The 27,742-nt window shown below is 35.8% G+C and overlaps 1 protein-coding gene across 4 annotated transcripts in view; it reads left to right on the forward strand.

Annotated features, from left to right (window-relative positions):
• Positions 1–27,742, forward strand: part of LOC149561817 (Transcriptional coactivator/pterin dehydratase) — an 88,265-nt gene that overhangs the window by 48,479 nt on the left and 12,044 nt on the right. For all 4 annotated transcript variants that reach the window (XM_089825356.1, XM_089825355.1, XM_089825354.1 and 1 more), the window contains exon 4: positions 4,220–4,288. In XM_089825356.1, coding sequence (XP_089681482.1) covers positions 4,220–4,288 — 69 coding nt within the window. The remainder of the gene's footprint in view (positions 1–4,219; positions 4,289–27,742) is intronic.

Here is a 27,742-nt window from a genome sequence, read left to right on the forward strand (position 1 = left end):
ACTGTAATGTTCTTAATTTAGTAGGTTCCAGGAGCCAGGGTTGGACAACTCATTATTGCAACCCTCGTGAGTTGACAATATTTGAGGGTCTCACTTGTAGACTTGCTATTTATAGTAAGTCTAATTTTTGCTAGTTGCTATTTTTGGCAGTGCAGAGTCAACATAGTGGTGGTTGTCATTTATTCAGTGTTCTGCACAAGATGGAGTTATTTAATGACGGGGTCATATTTATTGCATTACTTATGAGGCTTTATAATTATTAATGCACTTTATGTTATAAAGTGATGTTAAGTTGAAGCCTCTTTAGTGAAAGGTGTAATGCTGAAGCTAAGTTCCACAAAAGAGATTATAAATATGGGTCTCATTTTGAGAATTGGCATCCAATTGAATTATCCATTATCTTGTTATTTGCTGAGGGTTTCAATTTGGGAGTTTTGGAGATTGAATTGAATTGTGCTCCAATTTGTTTGCTGAGGTATAACAATTGGAGATAGCTTCTCACCTGTGACTACTATATTTGAGAACTGGAATTGTGTTAATGTTTGTGAAGGGGCAGTTGAGAATTCTTGCCTTTGTGAGTCCTGCATTTGCTTTTAGGGGTCGAACTACATTACAGAGACTGTCGTGTCCAAGGAAGGCCTGTATTTGATGATATCAGAGGCTTGCGTTTGAAGTTTACAGCCCTGCAATTTAATTCAGGGTTGGCGTTGTTTATTGGTGAGCCCGTATTGGAGGTAATTAGATCCACATTGATGTACCTAGGTGTTTGAAGTTTCTACAGCAGGCAGCATGGGATATATAGCTGCTTGAGGACGTTGGAAATTGCCATCACAGCCTGTGTTTTTTGCAAGCCACGTGCAAACTGGAGTAATTTGCATTTTCAGAACTGTGTTGCAATTTGGGAAAAAACTTGAAGGGAATCAACTGAATCAGGTTCCTATCTGCTATTTGTATTTCACCCCTAACTTACATAATAAGATTATTCATTTCAGCAATTGTATAGTTTGATTGTAGCGTCTTCATTTATGGGTTTTGTTATTCATGCAGTTATATCCCAAAAAACAAAGAAATCAGAAAAACACAAAAAAAAAAAGTGAAAATAAAAACAAAAAACAAAAAATCTCAGTTTCAGTCAGCATAGCCAGTAGACTAGTCAGGGTCTTTACAAGAATGCCATGTGACTTGACATTCTTGCGTATACCATATCTCCTGATATCACAAGTCAGGTGATATCTCTTTCTCACAATAAATGAATCTATTGGGATACTTGGATAGATTTTATCTTCCCTAGCTTAAAGGGATTGTTGAAATGATAACTTTGGTCAGATAAACATGCATGATAATTATCAACAGAATGATCTATGATTCTATGCATGTATATATATAAATTTACATTGTGTATATTGACACACCCACACACCCACACACACATAATAAATTAAACATAAATCATTATATTGATAATTTTGTAAAACAGATTATCATTCATGATAACCTTATCATTAATAATTGATTCCAAGTATAATCTGAAATAATTGATCTGCATTATTATCTCTGTTATTTATGAGTATCGATATCATTGATGTTATCAATAATGAGAAAATTGCATTAATAATATATCAGATTCGAATCTGATAAAACTTGTTATAAATACCAATAACCATTGGTGAGAAATAATGTTAATTTGCTTATTGAAATGGTGCATATACTAGTCGTATGAGAAGCAATTAGTTTGGTTAATCCACCGACCTTGAAGAAGTGCACGTTGGTGGAGAGACATGCCTCTCCATATGGAGAGACATGTCTATCCATCAACATGTCTCACGGTTGTATATGTGTGTGTGTGTGTGTGTTATTTTGACAACGTATGTTTACATCTTATATTAAGTGGACATATTCATATGTCTGATTCACGCATATATATACAGCCAGTACTGAGATTGAGGCTGCACCTTTCATGGTTGTTGTGGCACACTTTGTTGAGTGGGATGCTCTTTCACAAGCCATCAAGAAAAACCTTAACTTCGATAGATTTTTCAAACAAAAGCAGGAGCATACTAGAGGTAGGCCTGCACCTGAGAGATACAGGCTTAGGTAGTTAGATTTGCAATAGGTGGCCAATAAGATGACCTTACCACACTTTGATGGGAGCGGCAGGGTGGCAGCTCGAGCTTTGGTTCATAAGCTCAATACTTATCTAGCATTGCGTCCTATGACTGAGGTGGATGCCATTAGATTTGTTGCACTGCATCTGGACAGAGTAGCCCATGACTGGTGGTACCATGGGTTGGTCTCCTTACATAATGATCAGATTGTTTCGTATCAGGAGTTCATAGATAGATTGATAGGAAGGATCCCAAGGTGTATTTTCAGGAGTTAGCTCAGCTGAGACAGACTGGTAGCCTTGAGGCTTTCATTAGTGACTTCTAGAGGCTTTCAGTCATGGTATATGATATCTCTGAACAGAGGAGAGTGATGCTATTTGTGAAGGGATTGGTTGAGCCACTCCGAGGGCGGATTAAGTCCTTGGATGTACCTACCTTGCTGGAGGCAATGAAAAAGGCAAGAGATCTTGAGTCATCCACATCTCGAGGCAAGCTAGCTTTGAAGTCTTCTACCTCTCCACCTGTAGATGAGGAATGCCCACTAGTTATTGATGAGAAAAGGGAAATTAGCTGGAAAGAATGACACGACATCATGGGAAGATTTGAGGAGACAACTTTTCTTTTAGTCCAAAGGACTTTTTGCTAAATGACATTTGATGATCGATTTCTGATTCCAAGATGTGTATTAATTGATAATGATTTGAGTGCTTGTTCACTCTATTGAATTGATCTTTGCTAATTGATAGATTGTTTGGTTCAACCTTTGCTGATTCATAAATTGCTTGATTTCCTAATGCGTTACTGAGTGATGATGTATTTGTGTTTGCTTGGAATGATCTCCCCTCTGTAATTTACATGTAAAATGGTCACCACCTTTTATAAGATTGAAGTCACCAGTTTCCGTTGTTGCCTTTGAGAATCATGTATTATTTTCCTGTTTGAGCTCCCTTTATTATTCCATGCACTTCTTCAATCAATTTCTTCTATTTTATATTTCCTTCGAGGGTAGGGAGCCACGTCCTTTCGTTTGCTAATGCCCTTGTGAAAGGGTCACACCCTTTGGTTATGAAAAGATACATCTGCTTGACAGAAATTGCTGCCCCTTTCGCTTCCTATTTCTTATTTCTCAAATCTGTCTTCACTACTTTTCAAGTCTGAACGTATCCCGTTAAAATCTGCCTATCTTCTTCTAGATCTAGATATCTTATTTTCTTCTTTCCTTCTCATCTCTTATTTCATATCACTTATTTTTCTTCTGCTTTGTGTCTGCTATATTATTCTCTATTTCTGTCTATATCTTTGGCTCAGCAACTACTTCCTTACGAATGGAGTTGGATTGGAAATGTCTTGCAGAAATCTGAAAATTCTACAGCTGTCCTCTGAGTGTTTTGGTGAATAATTGCTTCTGGTAAGTTGCCTTCACGATTGTGCAGCCTCAATGCATTATTACTGTGCATGTAAGAGAAGGTGTGCCGTCATATTAGCTAACTGTTCTTGTATTTCATCAATTCTTTTCAAATCAAGCACCATCTACGTCTTTGTTATTATTACCCATTGCTTCTTTGTCTTTCTAGGGAATCCTCATGCCTTGTTCTGCAATAATTTCCAGCCAATTCAAATTTCTCCTTATTTCTCTTTTCTAGTATTTCACTTGTTACTTTTGTGTATGAAGTTGATTCTGAAGATTTTCACAAAAAAATGTTTCCGCAAAGTTGGCAGGAAATTGGCATTAATACCACTAAAATATTCCCTTTAACAAATTGCTGGCAAGTTCATTAACATATATTTGTGTGTGTATTTTTATGTATGCATGTATTTTATTTTCTAACTATAATAATATCTTTCAGTCGTAAAATTTGAACTAACAAATGCTAACTTGAACTTAATTTCTATGAAAAAAATATTCAGATCATATTATTGAATGCAGCAGTTAAATAATATTGAATAAAAGTCAAATGACTTAGAACCTATTGTATATTGAAATATCCCTTGGCTTAAGTCATTGAAACCTTTATATTCTTTGATATAGCTTCATTTAATTATATATAGTCTAACTATCATTAATTATTGGCTACTTAATTGAGAAAAATGATTTTTGGAATATTATTGTGCAGATCATCATCCTGATCTTCATCTTGTTGGGTGGAATAATGTCACTATAGACATATGGACACACGCAATAGGTAAGGGTGCAAAAATTATTTTCTATAGTTTATTTATATTGTTATAATAGGATTGAATCTAAAAGTAAAATTTCTCTAGAAAGGAAATTGACATGAGAGTCCAGATGTGATTTACTTTTTAAAAAAAAATTCATCTCAAAAAATACTATAGGATTTATATCATATGTATAATGGTTAATCACCCATTTATTGAACACCTTCGAAAAATTGTAAGGCATTTTGTTAATACGAAAACATTTGATGTTGAGTTGTCTAAAAGCCAGAGATTATGATGTTACATTGAAGCTCAAAGATCAAATTGGATTAAGAGATGGTGTAAGCATCCAACAAGGACAGTAATAACAAGACATATGAGTACGGACTATATTAATATTTTCTATAGAAAATAAGACCATAGCTTATAGCAAAAGGAATCACTGCTGTCCAAAGTACTAAGTTTGAGGAATTCTATGGATCTTTGGATTTTTAATGTCTCTGTCAAGAAATTTGCAGTTCATTAACTAACTACAGCAAGTCACTCTGCCATGAGGTTGGTATATGTGGAAGTTGGCAATGTAAGGAACACTTCAATCAAGGGCTTGATTTTGTAGATCTAGAGTTACCAACTTGGAAAGAATTGTGTCTGTGATCTGTCCTGCTTCGGTTGCTCTTGAATTGCCTTTTGAACTAGCATTGTATGTGAACATGCCATAATTATTAGCTTAGCATAGATCAAATATGCCACAAGAAAATTATCAACATGTGTTACCTCTGAGGAGTATGCATGCGAGGGAAAGATAAAGGGAAGTTAAAAGGCGTATAAACAAATGGCCATATACCTTCTATTATCAGCTTGCTGAACATATCAAATTGCTCTAGTGTCTTCCAGTGCCGCGTATGAACTGTAATAACCCCAACAGCTTATAACTTCAATAAACACCAAATTCTTTTATAATTCAGTTGTTTCACATTTCGTCAAACACTTTGCAAGCAAGCTTTGATACCACAGTAATGAGCCCTAGTGGCTCTCAAACAATTTGTGATGAAGAATTGATTTCTTTGTTTTTTGATGTTTTGTAATTTTTGATACAACAATAGCAGCAAAACAGAGGATATTGCAATAATAATTTGAATTCAAATATTTGAAAATTGCATAGGGAATATACAATTGAAAATTTCAGATTTTAATATCAATTTAGATACTGAATATTTTCACAAAATATCAGCAACTCAGTTGATAAAATATCCCCTATTATCTAAATCAACAATATCCAGAAAAACTAGAAGTTACAGTCCTACATGTAGGCAAGTCTAGGAAACCCTCTAAAATGAAGATTAACATGTAATGGCCCTCCTCAAATCTGCTCTCAAAAAATGCTGATGAAAGCTCAAGGAATTTCATCAAACAATTCACATGCAAGGGACGTATGACTGATATAGTTTTTCAACTGGCTTTAAATGACTCTTTTTTCAATTTGCATTAATGAGAATCTTGTGCTAGAAGACTCCAAATGGACTACACAATGACCTAACAAGAGTGTACTACTAATTGTGACAATATTCAGTGCATATATATGATCTAAGCATGAGAAATGAACACCTACAACCAATTGGCATTATTACAAACAGTTGGTATGCAAACTAACTAGCTGATAAATAATGATATTGAATTGCTTAAATGACAACAGCAACTATTATTTTCTTAATTGCAATGAATTTTCTAATACAATGCTCATGAAATATAGCCAAGACTTTTGGCATTTACATGGCTTACAAAATGATAATGCTGGTATAATGCACACTTACAGCTGAAACTTATAACACCTAAAAATACAATACTAACAAAGGAACCTGGTTGTAGATGGCTGTAATAATTTTCTTCAACGTTGCCCCTTCTGCTTTGCTTTTCCGATTTGCTTTTTCGAACTGCTTTTTCGGATCCTCTTTTTTGAACTGCTTTTTCAGCCTTCTTTTTCGGTTCTGCTTTTTCGGACTGCTTTTTCGTATCTTCTTTTTCGGACTGCTACCATGTTGAATCTCAAGACCATATCTTTCAATAGCGTCAAGATTTCCATCTTGAAGGGATTTCGTCCTTCAAACTATTGAGACATAATCTCAAGAAAACTTTCCAATTTCTTTGATATTTTCCAAGCATGCATAAAAGAAGCTCTTCCATTTCTTTTATAGTGTTCTCACAAGAGCTCCATCCTTCGTTTTCTCAATGTGGGATAAAACATAACTCCCTTTATGTAACTTATGTCTCCAATGTGTTATAAAATAAAAGGGACTCTTTTAATTTAAATATTTCTCACAAACTATAGTCTATGCATTAATAAAGTTAAATATTTAAATTTAACTTTATAAAATAGCTTTATCAATGCATAACAAATCTTATCAATGATAAACAAGTCATCTTGTCGATTTTAAACAATTACCATTGACATACCGTTGCCACTGGATGTCCGCCCATGTCCAAGATGACTTACTATAAATAGTAAGTATGCCCAAAGTTGCCTCAAAACCCCTCAGAAAGACCTACAACTGAAACTATCTAGGCCAAATGGCCTCTAAGCCCCTTTAATGTCTTGGTTAGCCTACATGACCGTGGGGAAATAGGCTAACGACAACATCATGCTATGAATGCTAAAAAAAAGGGGACATTACAGTCCACCCTTACCAAAATTGCTTGTCCCCAAGCAATGGTCGAACAACAACCCAATCAACCCACCTGGATCCCAAATGTAGTCATGAACTATACTGCTGTCAGTCAACATAGGCTCCCGCAACAACTTCTGAAAATTAACCAAGAGGAATCCATAATCAAATTGGCGAATACAACTCACCCAAACTCCAAAGTCAGGAACCCATGAGAAACAAGCTCTCAAAATATCAGAACCCAAGTAGAGTAGATAATCTAGAGTGCCAACATAGTAAATACCATCAACACATCCCACTAGCCTATGTGGAATGTACAATACAATTCTGCAACAACGATGAATACTCCCGCATGAAATTGCACCAAATACAGAGAATCCACACACTGCACACCTACTGCAATTAACACAACTCTGTAGATCACCGACCACTGTCTCATAACCATAACACCCATGCACTGCTAATGGTGAATAGTCATTACATGGTAGATAGCAAAAACGAGAGCCCAGACCAAACTTGTCTACCATCAACTCCTCAACACATGGATCAAAAACAAACCGATGAACATATCCTATAGTATAATGCCGGTAAAAAGAACCAATCCCAGTCAAAGACTCATCCTGCAGACGTGATACAACCAACTGTGACTGATCATCAGCTAAGTCAGAGGATGATATAGCCAAGAGTGCAGAATCAACAACAACATCACTAGTCTCTGTGCCCTCCAAGTCAAACATACCATAATGCTTAGCTGCAGCGCCCAACTCAGTTGAACTTGCCTCCAGTGGAAACGGACCAAATATGCCAATACTAGCGTCGTGGACAGATATATCCTCATCTCCACTACCTCTATCAACCTTGACCATGGACATCTGCGGATCACCAGACACCATGGTCCGTGATTGTACAGAATCTGGTAAAGAATGAAGTCGTTTTAACTCCATGGTCACCTTAGCTAAATGAAATTGTGACTCCTTGAAAGCCAATTGTGTACTCTCAAGAAACTCAGAAGTCACCTCGAGCTGCTGAGTAAGCTCACTCACCTCATCTTCCTTGACCAATAATGTGTCATATGCTGTACTTCCCCACTCCATAAGATAATCTCTGTCGGCTACCAACTGCATATAATTCTGTCTTAGAATTTGGATAGCCTCCCATAAAGAGTGGATCTCTGTCAAGGAAAGATAACTGCCTCCCTGCTCATCACTAGTAGGAGAACCCCATCCATAAACTGCTAACAACTGACGAATAACATCGAAATGCTCGCAAGCGATAGAAATGTTTTGCTCGCCAACTCTCAGCTGACTAGACACATGATTGTGCCGACTGGTCGAACTCCTATACTCTATCCTTGGTATCCTGTCCAAAGGAGTAACCTCAGAATAGCTATCATCTGTAATACTCAGATCTTGGGACTCTCATGTAAACTCTATCATCTCTGAGAAATCATCAACATGTGACCTGACTGTAAAAAAAAACTGTCCCTGCTATACGCGGTAACTCTCGAACTGAGCTCACTTCAAGACAAAGCTCGTCCACATGTCTCTTAGAATCTTGGAGAGCCAACTGAATACACACCAAGGAATTCCGAGTATCCTCCAGTGCATGAGAAAGCCGGTCAACCTCCTCCTCCTTCTTCTTCAATGCATCTAAATAGATCCTTGCAAGATTAAGGAGATGATCGTGATCTGAAAGTAGGTGTATGTAACTTATCTTCATTGCCTCCATGCCTTCCTTGATCTGTTGTAAGTTGTCACAAGAAGAACTTGTTGTGACTCCTTTTTGTCTCAAATCATCCAAATGTGATTCTCAATCAATCCATGTATCCTGTCATGATGAGATAAAGCCGTGACAATATTCTTGTCCCTTGTCTTCAGCTTGCTTGCCAAACCAAGTAAAGAGCTACTAGCCTCTATCTCATGTGAAGAAGCATCCAACTGTGCTTGATACTCATTTTCTGCAAAGTCCTGAATGCTCACTTCTTGATCAACTGCACTATCCTCAAACATGATAATATCCTCAACTGCTGTAATTTCATCCAGCCCAACTGTACTGGAATCACTATCTGTGTCAATCACACAATCCAATGTGCCTGTGATATCACCTTCTGATGCTACTGGCTCAACCTGCACATTTGTAACCCCTTCTGCCTGTGAAGATGATGCAGATAAATCATTACCTGAAGATGTGCTAATGTCTCCCTGTATCAAATTAGCATGTCTGTTAAACTCCTCATACAAGTTTTTGCCTGTCATAGGGAGGGTACGATCCTTAGGCCTATCAAAGCGTTCAATCAGTCTCTCTGTAAACTCCACATATGAGGTAATGTGTGCATGACCCATAGTGACCATACCATGATGCCACCACTCGTGTGCTAACCCATCCAGATGAATTGCTGCATACTTAATAGCTTCTTCCTCAGGCATAGGGTTCAATTGAAAGTATGTGTTAAGCTTTTGAACCCAAGCTCTTGCTGTCTTCCCCGAGCCATCATAATATGGTAACTAAAGTTTCCCTACTTTTTTTCGTAGCTCATAGCTTTGGTTCCTGTCATGTCCACGTGGCATATGTTTCATCCACATATCCATATACTCCCTAAAGGTAATTGCAGTAGTAAAATCTGGACCTCCGGCTTCCCAATCTCTCCTCAACTGGTTCTGTATATCAGCGATCTGGGGCTCTGGTACGGGCTGCTCTGGAGCTCTAGGAGGAAATGTGGGAATCATGGGCCTCAAACTCACTGTCCTAGCTTGCTAGGGTGCATGACCGAAATTGTTCCCAATTTGTTCACCTCCATTATGTGTCCCATCTTGATTATTACCATTCTGATTATTTCCTCCACCCACATTAGCATTCAACCCCATTTGACGAGCCATCATCTGCATCATAAGCTCTAATCTCTGACTCTGTTCCTGTGCTCTCTGCTCTGCTAATTGTTGTCCCTGTGCTAAGGTGTCTAATAACTGTAAGAATCTTTCCTCTCCCTGATCTGGACTGGCATTCCCGCCTCTGCTTAATCCTGTATTCTTGTCATCTGGATCACCCATATTGATGTCTTGATCAAAGAATACCTCCTCTGTGTCTGTATGACTGGATTCTATGTCCACCTGCACGGATGAACTAGACTGTTCGCTCTGCAGGTCTAAAATCCTATTTTGTCTTGCTCTGGTATTGCGGAAATTATAAGGCCCCTATCACATGCTCAACATAAATGCTCTGATTTTAGTGTTTTGACATTTCGTCAAACACTTTCCCTTCTATCCGGTTGTTCCAAATTCCCTATAAGACCTCCACAAGATGGCAGGACTTATAGCTCTGATACCATTGTAATGACCCTCCTCAAATCTGCTCTCAAAAAATGCTGATGAAAGCTTAAGGAATTTCATCAAACAATTCACATGCAAGGGACGTATGACTGATATAGTTTTTCAGCTGGCTTTAAATGACTCTTTTTTCAAAATGCATCAATGAGAATCTTGTGTTAGAAGACTCCAAATGGACTACACAATGACCTAACAAGAGTGTACTACTAATTGTGACAATATTCAGTGCATATATATGATCTAAGCATGAGAAATGAACACCTACAGCCAACTGACATTTTTACAAACAGTTGGTATGCAAACTAACTAGTTGATAAATAATGCTATTGAATTGCTTAAATGATACTAGCAACTATTATCTTCTTAATTGCAATGAATTTTCTAATACAATGCTCATGAAATATAACCAAGACTTTTGGCATTTACATGGCTTACAAAATGATAATACTGGTATAATGCACACTTACAGCTGAAACTTATAACACCTAAAAAAAAATACTAACAAAAGAACCTGGTTGTAGATGGCTATAATAATTTTCTTCAATGCTGCCCTTTCTGCTTTGCTTTTCCGAACTGCTTTTTCGGATCTGCTTTTTTGAATTGCTTTTTTCGGACTGCTTTTTTAGCCTTCTTTTTCGGACTGTTTTTTCGTATCTGCTTTTTCGGATTGCTACCATGTTGAATCTCAAGACCATATCTTTCAATGGCGTCAAGATTTCCAGCTTGAAGGGATTTCGTCTTTCAAACTATTGAGACATAATCTCCAGAAAATTTTTCAATTTCTTTGATATTTTCCAAGCATGCATAAAAGAAGCTCTTCCATTTCTTTTATAGTGTTCTCACAAGAGCTCCATCCTTCGTTTTCTCAATGTGGGATAAAACATAACTCCCTTTATGTAACTTATGTCTCCAACGTGTTATAAAATAAAGGGGACTCTTTTAATTTAAATATTTCCCACAAACTATAGTCTATGCATTAATAAAGTTAAATATTTAAATTTAACTTTATAAAATAGCTTTATCGATACATAACAAATCTTATCAATGATAAACAAGTCTTCTTGTCGATTTTAAACAATTACCATCGACATACCGTTGCCACTGGATGTCCGCCCATGTCCAAGATGACTTACTATAAATAGTAAGTATGCCCAAAGTTGCCTCAAAACCCCTCAGAAAGACTTGCAACTAAAACTATCTAGGCCAAATGGCCTGTAAGCCCCTTTAATGTCCTGGTTAGCCTACGGGACCGTGGGGAAATAGGCTAACGACAACATCATGCTATGATTGCTAAAAAAAAGGGGACATTACATAACAACAGCAAAAGAATTCCCCAACAAATAAATGCAATTGCAGATATGTTGTTCCCAAAGTGCATATAGAGAATAATACCCAACAACAAATATAAATTGACGCTCAACCAACTCAAATTAATCAGCACACAATTTGATAGAACAATTCCAATGAATCCCTTCACAAATTCGAGAACAACCTCCAATAGCAAGAAAAATTAAACTTCTCCTTAGCAACAGTTAATACAGTAGGAGAAATGACAAATCGTATACCTCAGCACAATTTGCCAAGCAATCTCAAAATTGAATCTACAATACTTCAGCTGTAGATCCCAAACACTTATACTTTAGCAAGGGCACAAAATTTCAGAATTTCAGAAGTGTCACAAAGATAACAAAGAAAGATAAGATAATCAAATAATTGGATGCTTTTTTCATCAAATGTCCTTTTATTTATAATCTCCAAATGACACCAGTTTCCTAAAGAACTCTACTTAAGAAACTTTCTTTACACAACATTAAAATATAATAAAGTGCCATTAATATAATTTATTAATTGCTTTTGGCTCAAAAAATGACATTTCCACCATAACTTAATATTCTGACATGCAAGGCCACTGTTTCTTGTTCCCATGATTTAAAAATTTTCGTCCTAGTTCCAACGAGCTATGATACTGAGGTGACCAACCAACAATACCAACAAAAATAGCAACCTCAGCGTATTTAGATGAATAATAATAATAATTCACCCGTCATGCAAAAACAACTGAAGAAGCATCAGAATTGAAATCTGACAACACCAAAGTGATCCTGATGATGAAAGACGATGAATGAACCTGACGGGTGTGACTTACTATAAATAGACGCTCCCTCCAAGATTCTTGGAGCCCAAATCGGAAGCCCAAAATAAAAATTGAGAGCATCACCCAACTCCTCTAACTCAACCGAGCTCATCGGAATCAACGGTTTGACTTACTAATAAATAGTAAGTCCCTAAATTGGAGCCAAAACGCAACATAGGTTGTTGAAAAGCCTATAACTCCACAACTGAGATCGTCAAATCCCACTGTCAGCTCACAAGGGTCGCAATGGTGAACTGACCAAGCCAACTGCAGGAACCTGCTAAAAATGGGGACATTACAGTCCTCCCTCCCTAAGATTGCTTGTCCCCAACCAATCCTAGAGCAAAATGAACATAATAGTCCACCTGGATCCCAAAGGTAGAACTACGTACTATCCCTGTCATGTACAAGCAACTCCTATAGCACCAACACCCAAATAACGGGCATCAACATCAAAATAATCTAAAAATTGACCCTTGACTCCGTTGAAGGCAATAACTCATTGAAACTCAACCCAACTGAAATACCAACTCTGTCCACACTTGAGTTCCCATCAAACTGATACTCACACCCAATTGCATTGTGTAGATAGTAACAACCATAGGTACTTGAATCACTACCACCAACTCCAACCTCTGCCAAAATGTCATGGGTGTGTAGATACTGCAAGGGGTCTAACTTGCAACTATCAATCCCATCTGCAAAAGATGGTGTTAACCCATCCCATAATGGATGTTATGAAACTGGAGCCAATACACACCGATGTGAAACCAAGTCCTCTACCTATGGGTCAAAAGAAAAATGATGGGCACTCCTCACAGTGCAATGCCGATAAAAACTCCCAATCTCTATCAAAGGCTCATCATCATCAAATTGGGAATCAGAAGATGACTCTAATCTTTGACTCCAAACTATTGGTCGAGCAGGATCCTGGGAATCCCTCTCAGCAAACCCAACCTCAAAATCTTTGTGGGGAAGCATAGTAGATAGAGTCTCTACAATCTTTCCCACCAATCTCTGAATAGCACGAGATCCTCGGATGAGAGTACCCTCAGATGCTCTGTATGAATCATCCCTCACATTCGAACTCTCCAATAGATACTCCATGAAGGACTCTGTGTAGTAGAAATTATATGTGCAGTCATCAACCTGCTCCCCTGCAACCCACAGTTGATCCCTCTATAAATATTGCACTGCCAACTGTCCAATGGTATCAGCTATATGAAATGAAGAAATAGATTCGCTTCCGGCAGAATGAAGAAAATCACCATGAGAACTCGTCTCAACTGATGCTCTCACCTCCTCTGTACCTACTGTACCTATATGCTGGACGACTGTGTTGGCCACATTATCATGTCCATCATCCCCAATCGTAGAAGCAAACTCACCACCAACCACAATATGCAACTGAACTGGATCTGGGGCTGGTGTGGTCCAAACATGCTCCAACTCCACAGTCACCTCATCCAATCGTGATTGTGACTCCTAAAAAGCTAATTTAGTACATTGAAAAGAGTCCACAGTCACCTCAAGCTCTTGGGTGAGCTCAACCACCTCCTCTTTCCCTAACAATGTCTCATAGCAGATGCTACCCCACTCGAGAAGGTAATCTCTGTTAGCAACTAACTGAGAGTAACTATGCTTCAAGATCCCAACAGCCTCTTGAAGTGCATAAACCCCTGCTAGGGAAAAACTACTATCATCGTGCTCATCTGACATAGGAGCACCCCAACCTAATGTAGCTAGCATCTGATGGATAACATCATAATGCTCGAGGGCCGAAAAAATGTCACTATCACTCACCTTCAATTGACAAGTGACATGATGCCTCTGTAACCCCTGACTCCTATGCAAGCTCCCTATCTCACTAATTGCACTGTGATAGGAAAGCGAATCAGAACTACCCACCACAAGATCACTCACTGCATGTCTACTATCGACCTCACACAAATCTGCATTCGAGATACAACTATTATGTACTTTAATCAACTCCTCATCTGAAGAAATGGGAGCCCTCACAATATCAATATCCTCGCATGTCTCAACTTCCACCTCAAAAGATAGATCCTATAAACACTGATCCTAGGACCCATCCAAAACCTTCTCAGAGTCATCAGCTGATACCTGGCAAGGGATATCATACTCGGTGCAGCTCATAGCATCATCAAATGTATCATTAGATGTGTCCATACTATCTGCATCCGCATCTCCTAATAAAACCTCAACTATTGACACCTGACACTGCACACATGACTCAATGTCAAGTTGTGAATCAATAATGCTAGAGCATGGACCCACATCTACTAACTCCCCTGTAACACATAATCACCAACATCATAGTTGGGTGACTCCATATATGCATTGGACCCACTTGAGGAAGCAACTGCCTCCTATACAAGAGCAACACTATGATAACTCACATACAAATCTCCAAAAAAAATCCCCTCCTCGAGAGAGCCAGAAGTGTTAGTAGTAACAACTGCATCAACTGTTTTTGCACTAACTGAAACAACAACTCTGAGAGCCTCAACCAACTGAAGCTCAATGCTGCTATCTACCAAGGGTAGTGACACATCTATTGATCTTTGTGAAATGAGTCCATCATCAACACTACAACTAGGACTAGCAGGTGCCATACTAAATACAGACACATCTACATCATGGACACCTGTTGGGGAAAACTCAAGCTTCCCTCTCTGCAACCTCGATATTAGCTTTCTAAAGGCAGAAACCATATACCTCGCTGCCCTCTCAACTGTCTCTGTATCTAACAAGCTCTTCACCGACCTTTGTTGATGAAGCTTAAGTTTCTCCATACTCTCCTCCAAAGCATTCATTTTTTGTGCTAACTTCCTCATTACTTCATCGACTCTATAACTGTCTTTCTTCCTATGTCTGTCCATGGCTTGAAAATGCTAGAGTGCTAGTCACTCCAAATGCAACAAAAAATCTGAAAATAAAATAACTTTCTTACCCCATAGGATGGTAGGAAACCACTTTGATACCACTGTAATAATCCCAACTGGTTATAACTTCAACAAACACCAAATTCTTTTATACTTCAATTGTGTGACATTTCCTCAAACACTTTACAAGCAAGCTTTGATACCACTGTAATGAGCCTTGCTGGCTCTCAAACAATTTGTGATGAATAATTGATTTCTTTGTTTTTGATATTTTGCAATTTTTTATACAACAATATAGCAGCAAAACAAAAGATATTGCAATAATAATTTGAACTCAAATATTTGGAAATTACATAGGGAATATACAACTGAAAATTTCAAAGTTTAATATCAATTTAGATACTAAATATTTTCACAAAATATCCACAACTTAGTTGATAAAATATCGCCTATTATCTAAATTGTAATGTCCCCGTTTTGGAGGTAATTTGATTTAATTAATTTAATTAATTAAGTTGTCCAAAATAATGAATATTTTATGAGGATGACTAATTAATTATTTTAATTAAATAAATAAGTAGTATTAAGTTAATTATTTATAAAGTTATCAAATAAATAAATATTAAAACGTAACTTTATATTTAATTGATTTAATAAAGCGACTTGACTTATAAAATATTTTATAAAGTCACTTAATAAATAAAATAAAATAATGTTCTAGAAGTTTTTGGAGAAAGTGGAGAAAAAAGAATAAATAGGCATCTTGGGCTTCATTCTCACCAGGCAGATTTGTTGTTGTTGATGTTGATGTTTGATGGTTGTGGAGCCTAGGATTTCTGCAGTTGTCTTTGGCCATTGAGAACGAAAACTCTCAATTGGTGAGCAATTTTGAGGGTGTGAAATATCACTTGAATTATTGTAAAGTTGAGGAAGTTGCTTCAGATTTTCTATTTGTACTTCAAAGCAAAATTTTATGGCCTTTGGCCAAATTTTGGTGGTATCGATTTGAAGAAATCTATTGCAGATTTTGGAGGCATTTTGGAGTTTTGGAATTTCATCATTGGGTCGATTTCATTCATTGCATATTGCTGTTATAGTTATCAGTCTTTTTCAGAATTTAATGGAGGACAATTTTGCATATCATATTCAGATTTTTGCTTGTATGGCCTCATTCGGGTATTGTTTCTTTGTGGGTATTTGAGCATTCATCTTGGGAGAGCTTGGCAAATGTTTTGTTGTATTTTTGAGTAGCTATCGGGTTGCTGGTAAATAATTTCAGTGGTCTGATATACTACAGAAAGGGCACCATTGGCAAGACATTTTGATTCATAGCTCATCATTGAAGCATCCTACAGTTCGTGTTACAATCAAGTCCCCAACTCTTCTACAATTTGTGTACTAGGTTTCTCAAATCAATTGTTGCATATATATTGCATTTTAGATTTCATACTAAGGCTGCATTTGTACTTAGAAAATTACATACATATGTTGTAATGCCAAGAATTTTGGCCATTTCATATTAGCATTGTAGTTGACATTATATGTGCAATAAGGGAGACATAAGTTGCTGGTCTGATATAGTTGTAAATTAATATGTTTTTATCTTTCATGATCAGCTTATTAGTTTGCATGCCAATTGGCTGTAGGTTATCTTTTTGGCATAAATAATGTTATAATTTTGCATACCAAGTGTTTGTATTAATGCCACTTGGCTGTAAGTGCATTAATGCCCTCCTAGGTTGCATCCAAGTGTTTATCATAATTACTAGTTGTTGTAGCTGCATAATGCAAGTAGTTTCAGTCACATATATGCATTGAATATTGTCAAAATAAGTTGCACATTCATGTTAGGTCATTGTTTAGTCAATTTTGAGTCTTCTTGCAAGCATTCTCATTGATGCTAATTAAAGAAAAGAGTAATTAAAGCAAATTGAAATGTTATATCAGTCATATGACCCTTGTATGCAAAGTGTTTGATGAAATTCTTTGAGCCTTTATCAGCATTTTGAGATCAGATTTGAATAGGGTTATTACAGTGGTATCAGAGCGGTCTCCTGCCATCCTGTTGGGTGAAGAACAAAGACATTATGGCTATTTCTGGGATGCAGTTAAATGCTATGATGGGAGAATTGGAGAAGCTTATACAAAGTCAAAGAAAGATGGCTGAATTGCTCTCACCAGCAACCATAGAAAAAATTGCAAGGTGTATGACTTCCATTTCTAAGAAGTCTACAACACAAAATGAAAGGAAGGAAGAACAAGAGGTCTCTAAAAGTGAGGTATCTAGAAACCTCTATAAGGAGTTTGCAACAATGGGTGACCAGCATACAGCCTAATCTAGGGAGGACAAAAATCAGACCAGCTTGGAGGAAGATGTTGGGCACAAGACACTTCACGAGGATTGCAAGGTTGAAGAAGAACAAATGATGTTTGAAGACAAATCAGTTGTTTCTTGTGATGCTTCAATACGTGAGTTTAGCATTACTTCTTCTTCTCATGATAGTAGTTCAATGAATGTTCATTCATATGGAAGTCTATTGGAGACACAAGATGTTAAGGAGGATGTGGAGTTTGATCCTCTACTTAGTGGAGCAGCCACTAGTATTTTTTCTTCACATGATGAAGAAGGCATTCTACAATGTCATGATGTCATCACGGATTTGTTTGAGGACAGCAACATGGTGCATCATCATTATTATGAAGAAGAAGCTTGTGATCATGAACAAGCAAGTGATATGATATCAACTTTTGATAGCAGCCCCACACTCATTAGTGGACATGAAGATATCAAGAGGACTGATTTTGTGTACTTTGGCATTAAAGAGATTAGAAGGTCTGAAATGATGAATGATGAGTGGATGAGGAAGGCCAAGTAGGCTAGGTTAGTGGCTGCCAAGGCAAGACAACGCCTTCAAGATATGAAAGAAAAAATCAATCTCTCCAACTTGGGACAACAAAAAGGAGTAGATAACATTAGAAGATTCTTTTCTTAAGGGAAGGATGCATTTTGTAATGAGGTTGATCATTCTTTTGAGGAGGATGTTGATATTAGTGATTACACTCTTAGTGGGCCAGCCACCCAAGAGTTGTCCTTGGAGAGTAATGAAGACATCTCGAACTCATCTTTGGATTGGTTACCTATTTCATACGATAGGGCAGCTATCTACTTGTTGGTTGGTGACTTACTTTCGATCTCAGATGGTGATTCCAAGTTTGGTAGATCTTCTACTTTGTTCTTTCATAATGATTACCATTTGATTCAGGACTTGGGGACTTGCTACATTTTGGAGATGGGAGGTATCAGAGTGGCACAATGGGAAGCAATGGGAGGTGGCTTTGCAATAGTATGGGCACATCAGATTTATCATCGCAGTTTTGGGGTTGAGTTGATTCAATAGGTTGTGCTTGTGCTACAAGAGCTGTTTGGTGATGATTGAGACATTATACAGGTCTTCACTTGGGTTCTAGGTGGAGGAGAATGGTACTTGTTGTTGAGATTGCTTGGGAACAAGCAATTTCAGGAGGGGCGGACTCTAATGTTCCCGTTTTGGAGGTAATTTGATTTAATTAATTTAATTAATTAAGTTGTCCAAAATAATAAATATTTTATGAGGATGACTAATTAATTAGTTTAATTAAATAAATAATTAGTATTAAGTTAATTATTTATAAAATTATCAAATAAATAAATATTAAAAAGTAACTTTATATTTAATTAATTTAATAAAGTGACTTGAATTATAAAATATTTTATAAAATCACTTAATAAATAAAATAAAATAATGTTATAGAAGTTTCTAGAGAAAGTGGAGAAAAAAGAATAAATAGGCATCTTGGGCTTCATTCTCACTAGGCAGATTTGTTGTTGTTGATGTTGATGTTTGATGGTTGTGGAGCTTAGGGTTTCTGTAGTTGTCTTTGGCCATTGAAAACGAAAACTCTCAATTGGTGAGCAATTTTGAGGGTGTGAAATATCACTTGAATTATTGCAAAGTTGAGGAAATTGCTTTAGACTTTCTACTTGTACTTCAAAGCAAAATTTTATAGCCCTTGGCCAAATTTTGGTGGTATCGATTTGAGGAAATCTATTGTAGATTTTGGAGTTTTGGAATTTCATCATTGGGTCGATTTCATTTATTGCACATTGCTGTTATAGTTACCAGTCTTTTTCAGAATTTAATGGAGGACAATTTTGCATATCATATTCAGATTTTTGCTTGTATGGTCTCATTCGGGTATTGTTTTTTTGTGGGTATTTGAGCATTCATCTTGGGAGAGCTTGGCAATTGTTTTGGCGTATTTTGGAGTAGCTATCTGGTTGTTGATAAATAATTTTAGTGGTCTGATATACTACAGAAAGGGCACCATTGGCAAGACATTTTAATTCATAGCTCATCATTGAAGCATCCTATAGTTCCGGGTATTGTTGCATTCAATTGCTATTGTCGAGACATTTAAGGACCAATTCAAGGAGCCTAGAGTCTACATTTATTTATCTAAAGTATTGCCAGGCAAGAATAGGGGTGACACTTCAAGGTAGTTGATTTCTTCATTTGGAGGGGTCTTCATCATCAACAAGTGTTACAATCAAGTCTCTAGCTCTTCTACAATTTGTGTACCAGGTTTCTCAAGTCAATTGTTGCATATATATTGCATTTTAGATTTCATACTAAGGCTACATTTGTACTCAAAAATTACATAGTTTGCATATGTTGTAATGCCAAGAATCTTGGCCATTTCATATTAGCATTGTTGTTGACATTATATGTGCAATAAGGGAGACATAAGTTGCTGGTCTGATATAAATGTAATTGAATATGTTTTTATCATTCATGATCAGCTTATCAGTTTGCATGCCAATTGTTTGACAAAATGTCAATTAGCTGTAGGTTCTCTTTTTGGCATAAATAATGTTATAATTTTGCATACCAAGTGTTTGTATTAATGCCACTTGGCTGTAAGTGCATTAATGCCCTCTTAGGTTGCATCCATAGTGTTTGTCATAATTACTAGTTGCTGTAGTTTCATAACGCAAGTGGTTTCAGTCACATATATGCATTGAATATTGTCAAAATAAGTTGCACATTCATGTTAGGTCATTGTTTAGTCAATTTTGAGTCTTCTTGCAAGCATTCTCATTGATGCTAATTGAAGAAAAGAGTCATTAAAACAAACTGAAATATTATATCAGTCATATGACCCTTGTATGCAAAGTGTTTGATGAAATTCCTTGAGCCTTTATCACCATTTTGAGATCAAATTTGAGTAGGGTCATTACATAAATCAACAATACCCAGAAAAATTAGAAGTTATAGTTCATGAACTTACATGTAGACATGCCTAGAAAACCCTCTGAAATGAAGACTAACAACAGCAAAAGAATTCCCCAACAAATAAATGCAACTGTAGATATGCTATTCCCAAAGTGCATATAGAAAATAATGTCCAACAACAGATATAAATTGGCGCTCAACTAACTCCGAATTAACCAACACACAATTTGTTATAACAATTCTAGTGAATCCCTTCAGAAATTCCAGAACAACCTCCAACAACAAGAAAATTAAACTTCTCCTTAGCAACAGTTAATACAGTAGGAGAAATGAGAAATCGTATACCTCAGCACAATTTTCCAAGCAATCTCTGAATTGAATTTACAATACTTCAGCTGTAGATCCCACTTCAGCAAGGGCATGAAATTTCATAATTGTCACAAAGACAACAAAGAAAGATAAGATAATGAAATAATTAGATGCTTTTTTCATCAAATGTCCTTATATTTATAATCTCTAAATGGCACTAGTTTTCCAAAAGAACTCCACTTAAGAAGCTTTTTCTACGCAACATTAAAATTTAATAAAGTGCCATTACTATAATTTATTAATTGCTTTTTGCTCCAAAAATGACATTTTCCACAATAACTTAATATTCTGACATGTAAGGTCACTGTTTTTTATTCCCACGATTTAAAAATTTCGTCCCGGTTCCAATGAGCTATGATACTGAGGTGACCGACGAACAATACCAACAAAACTAACAACTTCAGCATATTTAGATGAATAATAATAATTCACCCGTCTTGCGAAAACAACTGAAGAATCATCAGAATTGAAATTTGATAACACCAAAGTGATATTGATGATGAAAGACGATGAATGAACCTACAGAGTGACTTACTATAAATAGACACTCCCTTCAAGATTTTTTGAGCCCAAATCGGAAGCCCGAAAAAAAAATTGAGAGCATCACCCAACTCCTCTAACTCAACTAAGTTCATCAGAATCAACAGTTTGACTTACTATAAATTGTAAGTCCCTAAGTTGGAGTCAAAACACAACATAGGCTACTGAAAAGCCCATAACCCCACAATTGAGACCCTCAAATCCCACTGTCAGCTCACGAGGGTCGCAATGGTGAACTGACCAAGCCAACTGCAGGAACCTGCTAAAAATGGGGACATTACATGAATGATGAAAATTGAGAGATTGTTAAATAGGAATAATCACAACGCAAGAACCCAAGATCTCACAATTCAATTAGTCATTCGATAAATCCATAAGATCAACGGACAAAACAAGATAAATGCATATCTTCACAAAAACCTTATTGTTGTAGTGTTGTTCTTTGATGTGTTGGTTTTTCAATTCGTCAAGCTGACAGTATCATTCTCTGGATATGATGTTGATACTAGATTGATGCTTGGTAATGATTGATTATACTTGTTAATGTTTATGGGAACCCCCTTATTGATGAGAGGTGGGTTGATTTATATATTTACATGGTATTGATTAGACAAATCAATGGATGAGAATGATTGAGAGGACAAGAGGGCTAAATGTAGGAGTGAATTGAGTGCATGAGTGAGCTAAGTGGATTTGATTAATGAGTAGACTAGAAGTAACTTTGAGTTGAACTAATGAAATGGAGGTGCATGAAAATTTATTAATAGAACTATTTAATTAAATTTATTTAAATCATATGCATGATGGGTAAATAAATTTAGAAAAAACAATCAAATTATTTAAATCGATTCATTTAATTTTGGAGGAAATATTAGCTAATCAAAAAATTAAAATTTGGATAAAAGACTAAATAAATGAATTAATTAAATATTAAAAAAATAATAATTAAAGAGGATGGAAATGATAACATGATGCGTAATATTAATTAAATAAATTAAGAGTTATATGTTAGACGTTAGGTGATGAGGTGATAAGGTGTTGTATGTGTACTAGGTGATAAGATGATAAAATGAATTCAATGAACATGACCTAAGTGATGATTAGATGACTTAGATGGTATAAGTGAAATAGACATTTTAGGTATCTACACTACCAAAGTTTGGATTTTTTTCCTCCATAAATTGTATAATGGGACATTGTTGATTATTATATTCATGACTGAGTAGAACATTGTTGCATTGATCTTCGATGCACTTTTTGCCAACGCATGTAATCTCAGTACAATCATCCCAGGCTGTTAGAGTAGATAACCAAATAATAAACAATAGGCTAAGAAATATCTCTGACATGGTTAAGGAATTTTTAGAAAATGGATGTATTGTTGGCTCAATCTGTTTCATTCAACAGTGATGAAAATTCCACAATTTCACCATTTATGGCATAAAGTACCTTGTGACACTACAAATCAATATGTGGGACACTCTAACTTCTGTCGAAGAAACATATGGCATTTATTGACATTTAAAAATCTAGTGCATTCGATAAATAGCTTTGAAATGTTATGAATGTATTTCAGAACTTGTGCTCCCAAGACAGCTTGGTTTTCTTAAAGATGTCTGAAAACAATGAAACTTACTAGTCTTAAGAGTAGCAAATCTAGTGTTCTACTCCAGCATTCTCACACTCAATCAAAAAACAATAGTGAAAAGAGAAGGTATGAGAAGGTAATGAAGTATATATGTTGTTTCATTGGGATTGCTGCAAATGTATTAACATTGCCTCTTCGGTATATGTTTTCCAAGAGTAGCGATCTCTCTCTTATATTGTGGAAAAGATATGGATAGACATGTGGGACATGTCTATTCATTAATATAATAGTTTATTATTTAACTACGTATGCAAATATATATATATATATATATATATATATATATATATATATATATATATATATATATATATATATATATATATAACTTCAGTTTAATCTTATGAGTTTATCCAACTGAAGCTACCAAACATTAACACTCCCTCTTAGCTAGGGAGGATAAACATAAGACAAATGTTACACCATTGGTAATATTAGGAATGACAAATTTTAAGGATATCTTTGCTCAGAAGATATCCAACATTTTGATATCACATTTGATATCATGAGTATTGGCCTCTAGAATAGTAATATATAATATTCACCAAATACTCTAAATAATGGCTTGCAGAGTATCAACACATGATATTCACCATTTTGAAATCACATGAGTATTGACCTTTAGAATATTAACATATAATATTCATCAAATATTTTGAGTAATGGTCTATAGAATATCAACATATAATATTCTATGTTGATATTCAGCATGTACTCAATAAGGTTTCGTATCTCATCTGATATCATGAGTATTAATCTCTAGAATATTAACATATGATATTCACCAAATTCTTTTTTAGTAATGGCCTCCAAAATGTTGAGATGCAATATATTCACCAAGTACTATGAGTAATGGCCTCCTGAATATCAAGCCGTATGATATTCACCATGTACTCAGTGTAATGGCCTCTAGAACATCAATTTGTGTAACATTCACCATGTACTAAAAAATGTTTATAAGGTATGTGCACACACATTCTCATATTGCTTACCATATAAACATTCGCCATACAAAGCATAATCTATCATGATTTGCATAAACATCTTAAGATATCCATCATAATAGAAAATTAAGTTATTGTAAGATCACCACCTTTTCAATAACTTTTGCAAATACAAGTGACATCATATGGAAGTCATCACTTCCTCATGATGTGCATAGGGGGTAGGCCCACTAAATCATGTAGTTACACACATGAGACCAAAAGTCTACATGAAGTCAAAACTCCCTCTGATTCTAATATGATCAAGAACTTCAAAGACTAGTTGAAGTATATCCTTTGTTCGCTTCTTCAGATGAATGTGTTAGACTCTCTCTGAACATCAATCTTTTGAGCTCCTCATCCAATGTTGCCTCCGATGAAGTGTTAGATTCCCTCTTTTTCCCGCAAGAACATTCTCAGAGGAAAAGATCAAGGCAAATAATTCTTATAATACAAATAAGAATATTAATATCTTTTACCCTTCATACTCCCATAATATTCTCAAAATCATTATATCAAATTATTAAATGTCATTTTGAACAAAGATATATAGTTCAAATACAATTGTACATATATGTAATTTATTGCTACATATATTCTCAATTATAATATCTCATATAATATTTATTAAATACTTACTATACATCTATTAATGACATTAATAGATGAAATATAAACAATATATTTCATAATAATAATATGAAGAGGGAATATTAAATCATATAATATACATACTTACCTTAGAGGGACTGGTGCTTGAAACCTTATAGTCCTTCGGTATGTCTTAGTACCCGAGGTCCCAATAGACCTTCAATATATCTGGGCACTAAAAAATAATTGACTATTATATGCATTTGCTTCACGTACTTGATTCCTTACCTGCCCGTCCTGCATGTAATTACTTCGCCTTGGACACAAGGATCTATTTACCCTTTCCTATGACTTTATTCACATAGACTCGCCTTCAAAATTTGAGTTATGGAATTTACTTTAATCTGTGATTGCCACATGAGATTTATTGTTTTAATATATCAGTAACCAAATACAAATACCCTGTTGTATTGCTCGCGGGTATCACATCTTAATGTGGGTGGGGCCGTACTCCATGTAGCCTACAAAATTTCTATGGCGGCGGAGTATGGGAATTAACACTTTGTCATGTTTTCTATGAAGGGTTGAGCCAATGAGAAGGCCACCCTCTTTCTTTCATAAGTTCCTCTTTCTCTGTGACGGACAGGTTACAATCATTGATGGATAAATCCCCTCAACACTAGACTAGACCATACAATACTTGAGGCTCGTACCCCATTTCAAGATCATCGAAGTAGCCTGATCCAAGAACAAAACACTTATTTGTATTTATAGCTTGTCTAGACAAATTGAAGATAAAACCAGAGGTCGTGGATATGAAACCCTATTTGAAGTAATTTAGTGTTGTTTCTGAATCCTTCTGTTGCTTTAATACCTCTGCAATAGACACTAGATGAATACAACAACCAACATTTTCAAGAGCCTTGTTCGCATAATTTCCCCAGCGACGTTATTGGAGTTCGGTTATAGGTTATCTGATCTATCCATCATCTCTTTCATGATTTCCTTCTATGCTGAAACGGAAGTGTAGCCATCCTTGCATCTCTCGAATGAACATCACTGCGATAGAATTGGTATTTACAGCTCCCAACTTGCTGAGACCAAACAAAAAATGATTCCATCCGTTGCCATTGATGCCATCATAGATATGATAGAAAATAAAGTGAATCTGCAGGGATATTCCGTCTCATAATCATCTACCGCAAAAGATTGATGCTAGGACCATGGTGAACTTCTATTGATATAATCGTTTTGGCTAATCATCTTAATCTCCCAAATTCGTATGTGATGAATGCCCATTCTCTAAGCCTGGTGATGACAGAGAAAGGAAGCCTGCTAAAAAAATTGTATATAAATCATCCGATTACTAATTCTTCCCTATAAATTTGTATGTCTTTTTTGTTCCTTTGTCTTTGGCCTCCCATCTCATTCTTTTATACTAGATCATATGTAACATATAATGTTTTCTTGTTATTTCTTCAAATTGATGGATGGAAAGTTGGATTTCCTTCCAAAATTCCTTGATTTGGCAGAATATGTGCTTGAGCACGTTTTGGGGGTCTTCATGGAAATTCCCTTCCTCAAAATTCCTTGACTAAGCTCACAGCATGTTGGAGCGCATTTTGTGTTCCTCGATGGACTATTTTTGGTGCATTCTTTCATTCACAATTCCTATACCATTGTTGAATTGTCTAATGTTGCATAGTCTAGACATATTTGATGCTGCTAATGGTTTATGAGTTTAGTTGTTTCTATGCTGAACCATTTTCTTGACATAAGTTCATTGAGATATTTATCTAGTAATTGTTCTCTTACATTTGCAGCCCTGCTCCGATACCATGTTTTATCAGGATCGCTGTAAATGTACTAACATTGTCTCTTCAGTATATATTTTCCAAGAGTAGTGATCTCTCTTATATTGTGGAAAAAGATATGGATAGACATGTCTATTCATTAATATTTAATCAATATAATAGTTTATTATTTAACTACACACACACATATAATTTCAGTTCAGTCTCATGAGTCTATCCAACTAAAGCTGCCAAACATTAACATATGTCTCTCCCAAACTAGTACATATAGTTAGTTCCTCTTGATGAATCATTGCTGACATATCTTAATAATGTAATTCAGTGATGTTTATGTCATCTAGGCACATTGGTCTGCCCCGCCCTTTTACTCCCCTGCAATTATTTTCATTTTTCTTTCTTCTGGTATGATATTTGCTCCTCAATCATCCTCTATGATCTATCAAATGACATGATTAGTGGAAAACTAGGTTTTTTGTATAGATCTTTTTTGGAATTGTATATTGTAGAATGGACTGTTAAAGCATGTAGCTTCGGTCAGACAATGACTGTGATCAAAGATCTATATACATATGTATATATATACTAGTATAATTTACATACTGATTTATACACACGCATTTATATATATATATATATAATCTCATTATTTGTCATTTTGCAAATGATCGATGCAGTTGAAATCAATGAACATATATATATATATATATAATTTGGGATCATATCTCAGCCATGATCGTAACTATTCCGATCCCTTTGATTTAAGATCATTATCGATCTGTATAAATATCATTATTGGGCTGCATATGAATCGAGTTCATTATGATCAGTAATATATGTTTAGGCTTGTGTTAAGTCCAACTAACACAGAATAGGTATGACAAACAAACACCGAATAGGTGTGATAGTGAATGGTCACATGCCAATTCACTCTCACACCCCTCCTTGTTATATATATACTCGATCTGCCCAATATTGCAAGGCATTGAAATGTATTAATGCAAGCATATCAAAGGAATGTAAGAATCACAAGTACAAGAACATCTTTGTTATTTCTGTGGTAATAGATACAGATTCTAAAGCAAATCAAATTCACTGGCATCAATGCTTAAACCTGCAAACAAAATTGTGCATCAGTCAGCCTTATATTGAAATCTAGTAAGAACCTTTACATAGTATCAGAGCCTTGTTAAGGAGAGATCTCATTAAGTTTAAGAGATCAGATTTCACATTAAGTTGCAG

Source organism: Cupressus sempervirens, chromosome 4 (assembly GCF_028749045.1).
Source record: "Cupressus sempervirens isolate cs-2001-9-10 chromosome 4, ASM2874904v1, whole genome shotgun sequence".
NCBI lineage: Eukaryota > Viridiplantae > Streptophyta > Pinopsida > Cupressales > Cupressaceae > Cupressus > Cupressus sempervirens.